Source organism: Lolium perenne, chromosome 6 (assembly GCF_019359855.2).
Source record: "Lolium perenne isolate Kyuss_39 chromosome 6, Kyuss_2.0, whole genome shotgun sequence".
Lineage (NCBI taxonomy): Eukaryota > Viridiplantae > Streptophyta > Magnoliopsida > Poales > Poaceae > Lolium > Lolium perenne.
In genome coordinates, this window is record NC_067249.2 from 219362980 (window position 1) to 219375825 (window position 12846).

General features: G+C 39.5%; 1 protein-coding gene across 1 annotated transcript; it reads right to left on the reverse strand.

Moving 5' to 3' along the window:
* Window positions 1-437: 437 nt before the first annotated feature.
* Window positions 438-12315, reverse strand: LOC127306137 (exocyst complex component SEC6). The gene is made up of 25 exons (XM_051336746.2): window positions 11962-12315; window positions 11063-11101; window positions 10809-10897; window positions 10608-10698; window positions 10382-10471; window positions 10193-10272; window positions 9580-9672; window positions 8885-8911; window positions 8426-8533; window positions 7023-7161; window positions 6876-6923; window positions 6239-6294; window positions 5547-5655; window positions 5273-5413; window positions 5023-5202; window positions 4820-4903; window positions 4641-4727; window positions 3996-4040; window positions 3055-3133; window positions 2476-2545; window positions 1959-2046; window positions 1642-1731; window positions 1117-1233; window positions 952-1014; window positions 438-799 (listed from the first exon to the last, which is right to left on the reverse strand). Exons 1-25 carry the CDS (start codon window positions 12082-12084, stop codon window positions 668-670), a joined length of 2268 nt encoding a protein of 755 aa, XP_051192706.1. The 5' UTR covers window positions 12085-12315; the 3' UTR covers window positions 438-667.
* Between the last annotated feature and the right edge of the window lie 531 nt (window positions 12316-12846).

The window sequence follows — 12846 nt, forward strand, 5'->3', positions numbered from 1 at the left end:
GACCATGGCCATGGCTTACGTGGAGGATAAAGGACATGGGTCAGGAGCGGTGGACGGCCACAGATTCAGCTTGTCAGAGCCTCATCGGCGGCAGGAGATTTGATGACCACGACACGAACTATTCCCCTCAAGTTCCTTGTATTCCATGGAAAAGCAGCGCTGCAGCATAATAACAATTTGGAGAGAGGGGGGCGAGGGAAGGAGGAGAGAGGAGCACGTGGGTAGGCCTGGCGGAATACACGATGCATGATGAGAGGGACGACCGATCTTTTCCCCTTGATCAGCCAACGGATGGGAAGCGTATTCCGTAAGAATTTCAGAACCTTGTATTGGACCGTGTCAGGTTGCAGGAAGAAACGGCAAAGCAGTCCATCCTAAAAATGGCAGCTGCTCGCCGTAGCTCGTATGGTAATGGCAAGCTTGGTGCCACTCAGGAATACATTACTAACCATTTTATTCAACGAATAAATATGAAATTTCGAACCATTCATCTTTACAGCAAAAAATTGCTAACCAAATAGTAGAAACAATACATTCCAGCTCTTCTCATGCTAAGGCATACACACGTCACATGGGCGACAGGCTTACAAGAAAAACAAAAGAATGAGCAAAAAAGAAAACAAAATCTTTCTTGGTACGTGAATTTACTATGTTCAGCAGCACGTTGTCACTGTCCAAGCTTCCCCCATATGCCTTTCCGTACTGTTAGGCACTTCAATTTGCCAAACACGAATCCCGACTTTGGAGGATTGCCATCTACGAGGGAGTTCTCGTATATCTCCTTGCATTCTTGTACTACCTAACAAATGAGTATGGTATAAGAATCCAAAACCAAATTTTCATGAAATTATTTCCATGTTTTAAAATTAAATTAGCATAGGTCTAGCCTGGAATGGTTCATACAGACAGTCGGACACCACATGCTTATAGTGTGAGAAATAACAGCCTTACCTCCTTGGCTTCTTTCCGTGGAATTCCTTCCCGCAATGCAACAAGCTTCTCAACCACCTCAGACTACATAACAGAAAAGTCAGATTGCGGAGCTGGAAGGATAAAGCTTATGCACTATAATAGTATAATTAAACATGGGAAATCATTATGCTTGAAAGAAATTACCGGGCAATCTGGTTGGTGTTCCAGAATATTTGTATAAATGAGAGTGAAAGTATCCAGACTTTCAGCTGACGCAAGCTCCCTTAGATCAGCCAGAATCCGTACTCTGTTCTCAACTTTCTGGACCACATTGCAAAGCCAGCATTTCAGAGAATAGAAGAAAAAGAATAAAATGTGGGACTAGACTGTATTGCACCAGAAAATGCATGCACTCTACTATTAACGTTGACCAACGGGGGAATGATCCCTCCCTTGGCTATACGTTGTTAGGTAGGACGAGACTCTCCCCGCGGATGGACGCTAGGATGATAACCTGGTTTAAAGTCCTCCCCTCCCCGCGAAATTACCGCTAGGTGGGGATTCAAACCCCGGCGGGCTGGCTGCGCACTCGCTAGCCTTGCCACAGAGTTAGCACTCAGTTCTCATGCACTCTACTACTGCATGAAATGCTTTTCAATATTCATACTGCCACAAAATGTGGCAAAAGGAATTGTAGTACGAAACTTCTCCAGCAATAAGTATACTTACTGTCACATTAGTGTACTCTCTGAAGAAATCCATAAGCACTTCTTCATCTAGCCTCATCCTCTCAACCGTTTCTTCTTTTATGTAGCTTTTCTAAAGGTCCAAGCAATTGCAAGAGATAAGATGAAATTAAGTGTGAAATAATCAGTAAAAATGCTATCTGAACCCAGAGCGCAATAGCAACAGCCCATATTCCAGAATGATTCTAAGAAACACTACAAAGTTCTTCCTTTTGGATGCTCAATACATATGTTCCCAACATCCTTTGAAATCACAAGTACACAGTTATTCTCAATAGTACTAAGGGGAGTTCTGCAAACCTGACTGAGAAGATGATCAACATATATAACTATTGTTTCCTCTAGGCAAGACTCCACAAATCTTCGAAATGATCTTTCTTCAATATATCTAGAGAAATAAACCCAAAAGTTTTACAATTATGAGCAAAAAGATAGAACGAGCTATGATATTATTGGTGATAGACTGCATTAGCATGCCATAAGCCCATAGCTCATAGGAGTATTAATGATAGGATGGCGTCTCTTATAAAAAATATAAATATAAGATGATCATTACAAATTTTGAAATTTATCGATTTGGACTTCGTATCCAGAAATGGTAAACTATGTATGAATATGATTTATGTTGAGAATTCAGGGTTCAGTTGTATTTTTAGGTTATATCAGAAAATTTGGTGGAGGTGCAATTATCTGAAAAGTTAAGTCTCCCAAACCAACTTATAGTAAAGGCACAGTTAATGTACAATAAGCATAAACAATGTAATTTTTAAGGGGATAACCCATCCACCCCATAACACAACCTATTGTGTAAACTTACAGTTTCACATCGCCAAAATAATCAGCAAATGTTGCAACCAGATATTCAGTCACCATTCCATCCATCCAGTCTGAAAAAACATGAACCACTGTTAGAGACTAACTGATTCACTATGGAACACTTGCATACAGCCTTAGAAAGCAGTGCCCAGAGAATTCCTAAAGCTGTTAACCATAAGGAGAAGAGGTAAACGACTATTTGCATACAGCCTTAGAAAGCAATGCCCAGAGAATTCCTAAAGCAGTTAGCCATAAGGAGAAGAGGTAAACAACTATTTGCATACAGCTGCCAACCACAAGCGACAATTGAATAGAGACGCAACAGCGATAGCAAAATAATCAATACCAGTGAATGAAATATCTGGAGATACATGTCATCATTGTTATTATGTAAGCATACAAATGCTAGAAATATCCCAGTGCGTTTCTGGGTTTCTAGATAAGGCTCTCAGACTTTCACAGACGGACAGGAGCTGCTTATGTTTTGAAGCTCGAAAATTTGACAAAAAGAAGGAAATAACTCATACAAAGGGTGCATGGGAAGTCATAATTTGTTACCCAAATATTATCAATGAATTACCTTTTTGGTAAACCTTTGCAAGCAAATCCTGCACACCTGGGTCTTCGAAAATAACACCAACAGTCTGAAGGACTGCCTCCTGTCGAAAGAATCACGAACTTTAGTTAGAGCTACAGATGCAGCCATATCAAATAACATTGTCTGGAAGATGAACCAACAAAAATTGGCCAATTCTCACAACATCTGAGGCAAGACAGTTGAGTCAATGTGTGCCCACCACTCTTAGCACCTGTCTCTTGGGCAGTACTGGACAGCAACTTGCCAGAAACCAGTGTTGACAACCAAGAGTTTACCAGTGCAGTGCTCATTTTTACTAGTATTCAATATTTAACTAGCTTTTCTAGAATCTTGGCAAAGTAATGTGGTAAAAAGAGTCCTTAGACCATAACTAGGTGTCTCAGGAAGTGTCTTTTTTCATTAACTCCCCACTTTGTGCTGGAGTGTTTCAGTTTCTATACAATCTCGTAAGTATCTAGTGTAGTATGTATAAGAAAGGATCTTGGTTACAGGACCACATCAGCAAGCAGTTAAGGGGTGTATGAAATGCCAAAACGAAAATTTCAACTAGCCCATAGCAGGATCTGGAAACTTCACCAAAATTACTTATGAACTTCCTTGGGTATAAGTTGTAACAATGTATGCAATTAATACATCAGTGTAGCAGTGGCGGAGCCGGCAGGGTGGAAGGGTGGGGCTAAGATTTGGCCCAACCCATATATATTCTATAGAAAATGAGAAAAAAAATAAAAAAGCCCAACCCAGTTAGGCATGCCCCACCCTAGCAAAATGGGCTGGATTCGCCACTGTGTAGAGTAAACATCAGACACCTCAAGAAATAGTTTCACGCTGATCAGCAGGTCATTTCTGAAACCTAACACTAAGGTTACTTGCACAGTTATACATATATAATTTATCTTATGCATGTAGATTGTAGAACAAACCTTGGCAACCTCAAGAAATCCTTTGCAAGTGTCTTCAAAATTAACCTGCAAAACTGATTTTTACTTTCCCATCTACAGCCTAAAAATGATTGAGGTGTGCAAATGGAAAGAAACATAGAAAATTTGGAATACAACAACACAGCCTTTTGTTCCAAGCAAGTTGCGGTAGCCTAGAGATGAAAAAAATGCAATAGTAACACAGATTTTCAACTCTAGGTTGTCATCAACTTCTGAATTCAATTAACTCTCCCAATTTACCAGTCTTAACACGTTACAGAAAATCCCAAAAGGTGCCCTGACCAGTAATCTGCCTATGTCCCAGCACGGACCAGATTTATCCAACTCAGTTTGCTTGCCAGCAATACATATATCTAGAACTAGTCTGCATGCATGTAGAATACTAGAATAAAAGTTCTATTATACGAGTTATGGTCCATGAAAATGTTCTACCTCCATTCTGAAAGTGCTAGTTTACCTCCATGCGCATAGACTGATAGTATTGATGTCTGAATAGCATTTTTAGTAAAAGAAAAGGGAGAATTTGATGATGTATATGACTGAAAACACATGAAGCCATCTCCAGACAAGTTTGAAAACGTGAAAGAATGGCATCTAAGAGGACCAGGCTTAATGACTCATTTGCACCTGTTCAGCATAGTTCTCTGGAAGTGATTCCAGTGTGCTGCTACTTAGCTCTGATGAAAGTTCGTAGCAACGCAGGTTGTTGTTGATCTGCTCAAATAATACAAGGACCACATGATAAGATACGAAGGGCAGCAGGGGACTATCATGGAGTGACAAAATATACATAAAAAAAAACGCACCAAAGCACACAGAGATTCCAAACCGACATCAGAAGCTGGCTCCTCAAGTCTTTGCCTCTCAGCTGCTTGAAAATCAAGCATGACCTATGAAGGAATCAAGGAGTAAGACTGAATTGGCATATTTCAGTAATTTAGTTGAAACCGCATGAAGCAAAGCAAAACAGGTGAGGCTTAAATAATCTTGAACGGAAACTGCATAATACCTGAATAACTGCAAGAGCAATACGATATAGCATTACATCAGTGCTATTTTCTCTAACTATCTGCACTTGCTCTGTCAATATTCTGAATAAATCTACAGCTGCAGGTGTATATAGTTTTCCATCTTCTGTACTCTTTGGTGGTTGTGTTTTATCAGCGTCCAAAATGTTAGTGTACCATTTCTACAGAAGCAAAAGGAGTATGAATAATCATGATTAAGGTCAATTTGAATTCAAGGGATAAAATTAGTACCTTAGTTGTTGCCTGCATACGCTCTACATACATATTCATGAGGGGATCCAATGCACCACTTTCTGAACAAACTTGGGCAAGAGACTCGTCCACACCAAGGCCAATAAGATTATCTTGATACTGCACAATCCAACCTGTTACCTGCAGTGAGCAGTCGGTAAATGCGCTTGCACTATAAGAGAAATACAACAAACAGAAACAATATACTGACAAGTGTTCATCTCATGGAGAAAAAATATAGCATAACAACACAATGAATATAAAAATCATATACCTTTAGTATATTTATATTTTGAATATCATTTGCTCTTTCACTGAGAAGTCTTAGCATCTGAACAAACCTTTCGGTATATAGATTTACAAGGAGCTGGAAAATTTCATATCTGCGTGGAAATAAGAAGACCAATAAAGTTAGTGAAAAGCACCGGAAATATTAGCCATCAATGAAATGTCAAAATGGCAAAGAAAGATCAAGATTTTTTTCTAGAATACAGAAAGAATCATGAAATCAAGCCACCAATATTTCATACAAGATGAAAACATGTTCTTCACCACGTGAATCTGTGATGTACTTCCTCTATTCCAAATTAATTAAACTTTTAACTTTGTCATAAGTAAAACTTATTTGAGTTTGACAAGCATATACAAATATGTGTGCTAATATGGACAAAATCAAATAAAGAAAATAATTTAGTGGTGTAGATGCTGATATATTTTCTCTAGACTTGGTCAAAATTACAGAAGTTTTACTTATGACAGGGCTACAACTTCAATTAATTCAAAATGGAGGGAGAAACTTTTAAGCAATTGATGTACAAGTTAGAATGCCATATGATAGGAGCCCTCGACATGTCTTTGTCTTATTAATTTCTGTAGCAAACAGGTATTAATTTTTTGTGCATATAGAACAAATAGTTCTGGAAATTTCTTCCAAGGATAAGTATATTTGTAATACCATCGTCATACCTAGGAGGGAAACATGGTGCAACATAGTCATAGATATCGCCAAGCTCATCACCAATCTGTATTGCATCAGGGGCAAGAAAGATGATCCTTATGTAAGTCATCAGCTATTCTTTGTCAAGACCATTTTGCAGAACAAGTGGGATTAAGGTATAGTGGTAGAGATGACAATTAACACACACTGAGATCATTTAGATCAAAGGAGTGGTAAACTATTGAGCCAAAAAAATGTACACAGTGGTGCATGATTACTAGTGAACTGTAATAGTTAAATTTCTCAAAGCCACGCTAGTCTCTTTTTAAATTCCTTAGAAAATAACAAGTCAACATGCAGTGGAAATGAATAGGATAGTTCACTGTTGAGGCTTTAGGTCCAAGAGACGAGTAGCTGCCCCATCTGCTAGGAAACTAATTGTGACTAATCAAATCAAGTTGAACTGACTAGTCAGAGGGGATTTTGTCATGTACACACAGAAATATCATCTCAGAATCCCAGAGGGTTAACTAAACGGAATTGAGAAGTCCAGGTTGGCTCTTATACCAGTTTGTACTCCAGAGAAAACTAAATGGAGGGGTTAAACTTTTTGTTCTCTCTATTGTGATGTGGTACTATAACAAGTGTAGAAGTCAGACTACTTACTGCCTTAGCTTCCTCCAGAGCTTCCATAAAATCTTCTGAGAAAACAAGCTGTGTGATGAAATCATTAGCAACTGTGGAAATGCATGGATTGTGGGTAATCAGTTAAGCACACAATGAAGACTCGAATCCGGGATCAGGGTGTGCTACCTCATTGAGCAATTTGCTGAAGCGATCCTCAACAGCCTTCCCTATGCACTCATAACATTTGTCTTTGTAGCCCTTTCCCTGGCTCTTTGATTTCTCTTGGGTGCCATTTCTTGGGGTTGATGCTGCCCCTGCACCTTTTCTGCCACAGTGAGCCAAATCATTAGCAATCAATAGGGCGAAAATGAGTACTATTTTGCGACATCCTCACATATGTTATGATGGGTGGTTCACAATAGACAATAAAATAAATAATACATTGAGAAGTCACAGTTGCAAAAGGTCAAGTTGTTGGATACGACAGAAAAATATAACACAGGCGAGCAAGGTTGTGCAAAATATTGTACGCTAGCTCAAGTTAATTGATCTGTGAACCCATATTTAGCCAGACTGCAGTTTTAACTATATGTAAAGTTCAAGAAGAATAAAGAGGTAAAGGTGGGATGGGAGAAACCTGAAGTAGGCTAGCTAAAATTAAATTTGGAGGCTGGCTGGGGAACTGCGTACTTATAAGTGATTCTGGGAATACCATCTTATCAGCTTGGAGGTCGATCCCTAATAGCACAACTTCCAAAACTGCTGAGGCTGTATCTGGTCTACAAGGGATTAAGTCTATCCTCTCTATCTCTGCTAAACCAGTACATGTGGAGCTTGATTGTGCAGGAGATCAATAATTCAATGTTCAGCAAATCAGCCATTGCAGGTATTGTAAAAGAGATAAAGGGATTGCTTCCAAGTTTTCCTAGTTCCAAGGTTAGCAATATAAATAGATCTGGCAATGGTGCTTCCCCCCAATTTAGGTAAGTTCTGTTTTGAAGTAAGGGTGTTCTGTTATGATCAGTTCCACCCTGTGTTGTGGACGCAATCAAGTCTGATTGTAATTTGTACTCTGTTGATTGATTAATAATATCCCACTTTCAAAAAATAAATAAATTATATGTATATGTGAAATAGTCCATCGTAAAATGACCATCAGGACAATATGCTACAACAGCTGACACGGATTCTGCCCCTTTACAAGTCATGAAATTCATTTACTGAATTGGGGCCCAAGTTCATAGATGAGCAAATTCTGGTCTGAACACGGATTGTCTAAGTACATTTACGATAGCACGAAAGTACAGGGTATAGCTCCCTCCGTCCCTCCGTTCCAATATGTAGGGTGTATTGGGTTTCGCTAAGGTAAGGCTTTCACCAAGATTTACTCCACCAGTACGTGGTTTATATGATACAAAACAAAAATTATCAGTAAGTACTTTTGAAAACGAATCTAGTGATACATTTTCACGCCATATAAATGCTATGTCCTGACAGATGTTATGACTTGGCTACACAAGCATGAAATGTACAATATCATCTTCCTACTAGAACTGGAAGTACAGAAAAATGCTAGAGAAGTATAGTACTTGGTCGTTCTACGCTGGTTTGTTATTGCAGCCATAGCGCCTGCACCCTCAGCCTCAGCTGCTTCCTCTGCAACTTGTTGGTCTATGATCTCTTGCATTTCAACAACCCTGAGATAAAAATGTAAATTTGAAGGATCACGTGCAGTAATATGTGTGTGAACTAAAAGATAAACATGAAACAGAGACAGCACAACTCATTTTCCAACCCTAAGGAAAACTTATATTTCAGTAAACTACTCCCTCGGTTCGTCTTTAATTGGCACGGAGTGGCATGCATGCATGTAATTAGCGGGTGGTTGCGTCAATTAAAGGCGGACAGAGGTAGTATTTCCTTAATAAACATTTCAACAAATGGAAATGACAAGGGGAAACAGTATTTGACTGCAGGCTGCCTTCAACCATTCAGCTTTGAACATTGATGTATTGAAAATAAAAGTACATGGTAAGCATAAGCTATACCTTAAAGCTCGGACCAACGTCTGAGGGCTGCAAAAGGGAAAAAAGAGAAGAAGTATGAGTAACAGGTGTACACATGGATGAATATATTAGGGTATGTGCATGCATCTTAGGTCACCTTTGGAATATTTGATCACCCATATTTTGGATAAAATGTGCAGTGCAAAATGATAAAGTATAAAAAAAACTAGTTTAAGAGTTAAGACAACAATCTCAGTCTATTGAAAAGATGTGTTATAGGAGTAGATCATAAGAAGTTGTGTAACATGTCTATTGAGAAGATGTGTTATTATATTTGCAGAAATTTCTCCGAGTGGCAGCCCCATGCTTAACGGTAAAAGGTAACAGGGAAGGCAACAAAGAGCTTGAAATATAGATTTCTCATACTGTCTCTGTGGTTCTTTGGGTCATGTCAGATCAATGCAAGGATTTCATGACTTGCCTCATCCTGACTACAATTTCAAATTAGTCATGCTTAAACTTTCAAAATTTCAAAGTTACTCTGTCATCACGTATTTGAAGTAACCTTCCTCTTGCAACCATCATTTGGTAAGTTCCACAAGCATATATGAATAGTATTCAAGATGAATGAGAATACAAGGATGGCAACAAAATATCGCCTCAGTTTTCGTAACTTGTGTACAAGCATTTACCATGTTAATACAAAACTCAAAGTGCATGATAATAAAAATTAGTACCTCTCTTTTGAAAGTCTAAAAAAGTTAGTGATATGTGCCCATAACGCCTTTTCAAATGTTTCCCAAGATCGATCAACATCTTCAAAGTATTCTCTGTGGAGAGGAAAAGAAACATCATGAGATTTAAACTTATGTACTTAACTGCAATGCAGGCTACAGGCAAGATTTAATTAACATTATTGCTAATCGTAACAGAATTTGCTATCAGACTGCAGAAAATTTCAATTATGCAAGCTGTACTTAGAAAAGATCCATCATGCAGATCTTATAACTCTAAACATGTCATCCTAACATGGATCGATACAGGGCCATAGGTTTGTGTTTCATACGCTAGTGTTTATCATTTTTATTAGGTCAGCGATTATAGCAATTTTACTCATGTACTCAATGGAGTACATGTTTTACAGATGGACTAAACTTCAAAAATAGACAGCGGTTGGCTGAGTAGAGCTGCATATGCATTATAAGTTTCTTTAAACCCTACTGGCATATGTGAGCTTAGATGAACCAAACCTCGTTCTAACAAGAAAGGCAACGGCAAAAGTAATATAGGGATGGTGTGTCTCATAATTATCAAAGTAGCTAGTTATACGGATTATGGGAGGGGGTCCACCTCAATCGGCCAACTTCTTCCTTATGAGATCCAGCAGCAGCTAAAGCAAAACGCCTCTTTCCATCAAGAGCTGTTAATCTCTAATTTCATCACAGGAAAGATCATAGACAGAAGTCAGATAGATAGAACATAACCATTATGATTATCCAATTGTTGTGTTAATCGACAAGCCAGAGAAGAAGAAACAACCTCATAAGTGTGAATTAACTCTTTGTCATCACTCAAGGAGTCACGTGCTGCAGCTGCTTCAACAGAAATGGACATCATACCTTGCACATCCTACCAGGCATTGACAATCAATATATCAAATATTCATGCTCAATAACTTCATTAGCTCAACCTATTGGTAAGTTGGAAAGTAATACATAATATATAAAGAGTGCTATTGTTAAATTAAAGTTGGCACTCAGCAAACCTTTAGAGTTGTATTCAGGTTGTTTCTTGCATTGCTAAGGAGCTTGATCCTGTCATGATTCTCAATTAACGTTTGACACTCCTGACACAACCTGCCATCATTTATGACAAATAGGGCTGAGAGATGAAGGAAAACATACAGCCTCAAGAAATACTCTATCCATAGCATATGAAAATGTTAAAATCAAGACAGCAAGCTTACTTGTCAATATCTATGAAGTTCTCACGGAGACTGTTTATTGTTTCTTGTGATACCGCAAGAGCATTGATACCAGCATGAGCTTGCTCAACCTGCAATTTTGAAATATTCACGTAAAGAATTTATCATCTAGCAGGCAGACATGAAGGAGCGTGAATGACTGGGGCAGAAACTGTAATTTGGGCACGGCTCAGCCTGGTTAATAGTAGTATTAAAAGTAGTAAGTTTGGCAGCTCATAGTACACATTAAGGCGCACCTGTTCTGCCACCATTGTACTGAGTTGAGTATCATTTGTCTGAAGAAATTGTAGAAGATAGTCAGATAATCAGAAAGTGTATAAAGTGACATAAATATTAATATACACATAATACCCCAATGGAAATGTATGTCTGGATCGTTTTAACGCGCATATACATTACAGCATGTTGTTTTCTTACTTTCATGTCAACGAAATTTAGCCTTATTTTACAGTACCAAAAAATAAAGAAATACTTGTGAATCAAATGCGAGTTCAAATTCAGCATTGACAGCCTGGTGCTCAAACCATATTAACAGTTCCGGCTTGTGTGCACCTTAACTAATGCCTGATGGCAGTGCATACTTCAGCAGGAACAGCTCACCGCACAGAAACTACAGATAACCCATCAGGGCTCAAAGCTAAATGTCGCAGTTCCAGCTCAGCTGCCGAAAAATTCTGACTACTGGAAAGACCTAGTACAAACCATGTGAGATTGTGTCAAAATCCACGAAAAAAGGCTCCGTTGAATCTCAGAGGCCACCATCACTTCACACGAACAGCTCGCTCGTACGAGACCTCTACAACATTTCCCCTTAAGCAAGCGCAATTATGCATGACTAGCTAGTCCGTGATCGAACATGGGCGTAAGTTGAGAATACGATTCCGCCGTGATCAGAGCGCGGGCTCGTCAATTGCAGCAGAATCAGAGGCACCGGATCACGGCCCGAGAACAAACAATTTCAGGGCGAGTTTTGGAATGCCGGATGCATTCGGGGCGAGATTGGGGATTGCCTATCGGACAGTGTTGACGGTTTACCGAATCTACCCGCCCGCTACATGAGATTCCGCCACAATTGACCACGTCCACGAGAGCAGAACAGAGCGGAGCAGGACCGAGGGGGATCGCGTCGCATCACCTGCTGCCGCGCGAGGTAGTCGGACTTGATGGAGGCGATGGAGGCGAGGAGGTCCGGGAGCGGGAGCAGCTTCGCCACCTCGCGCACCGCCGCCTCCTTCGCCTCGATGCCCAGATCTTCCATGGCCGCCGGACGCCGGCCTGCCGCCGCCCTACGCCTCGTCCGAATCCAGGCGGATGGGAGCTCGGTGGAGGCCGCCGCGGGTGTGGCGAATTGGTGATGAGGAAAACAAGAGAGATCGCGACCAAGGCGTGGTCGGGTGTGTTTTATGGCTAACGGGTAGAAAAACAGTGAGGACGAGAGATCTGATGAGGCTTTCTTTCGAAGAAACTCACTTCATTCATATTAGTCTGCTTTCACTCTCCTGTTTTGATGTTTCTTTCCAAAAAATCTGAATCTAGTCCTTGAAAACGAGTTTTTACGAAACTCGTGACGAAAGTTCAACGCGGAGGTCGCGAAGAATGCGTGGTGTAGTTTCTTCTCCATGGTGGTTCGTGACTAAAAACGGGGGGAAGGAGAAGCATGCGACATTTACACTTCGTTTGTAGTATAGTAGAAAAATATTCACTTTTATGGCAGGCTCAACTATTTTGTTCCTTTCTAGAAGATATATATATATATATATCCTACCTTTTGTTTTAAATTTTAGTTTTAGAATGTGCATTTTTTTTCAAATTAAAATTGAAATTATCAACTCTCATACTAACTCCGTCCATACATACGTTTATGGACGGAGCAAGTATTCAGTAAGCTTCTTAGATGATGGCTTTTTGTAGAAGTATAGTTGTCGCCTCTACTAAAGAGAAATTCTTAACATTAATCATAATTATTAGGCTTACATTTTAAACCTTAATTAAAATATAAGCACAACTGTTCTCTTGGACT

Bases quoted from the DNA above. Each gene is read 5' to 3' on its own strand.
- LOC127306137 (XM_051336746.2), bottom strand. From the start codon at position 12,084: ATGGAAGATCTGGGCATCGAGGCGAAGGAGGCGGCGGTGCGCGAGGTG. The intron at 5,414-5,546 runs GTATATGATTTT...TGCTCACTGCAG, and splicing joins AAAATATAAATATACTAAAG to GTAACAGGTTGGATTGTGCA. The intron at 800-951 runs GTAAGGCTGTTA...CTCATTTGTTAG, and splicing joins CACGGAAAGAAGCCAAGGAG to GTAGTACAAGAATGCAAGGA.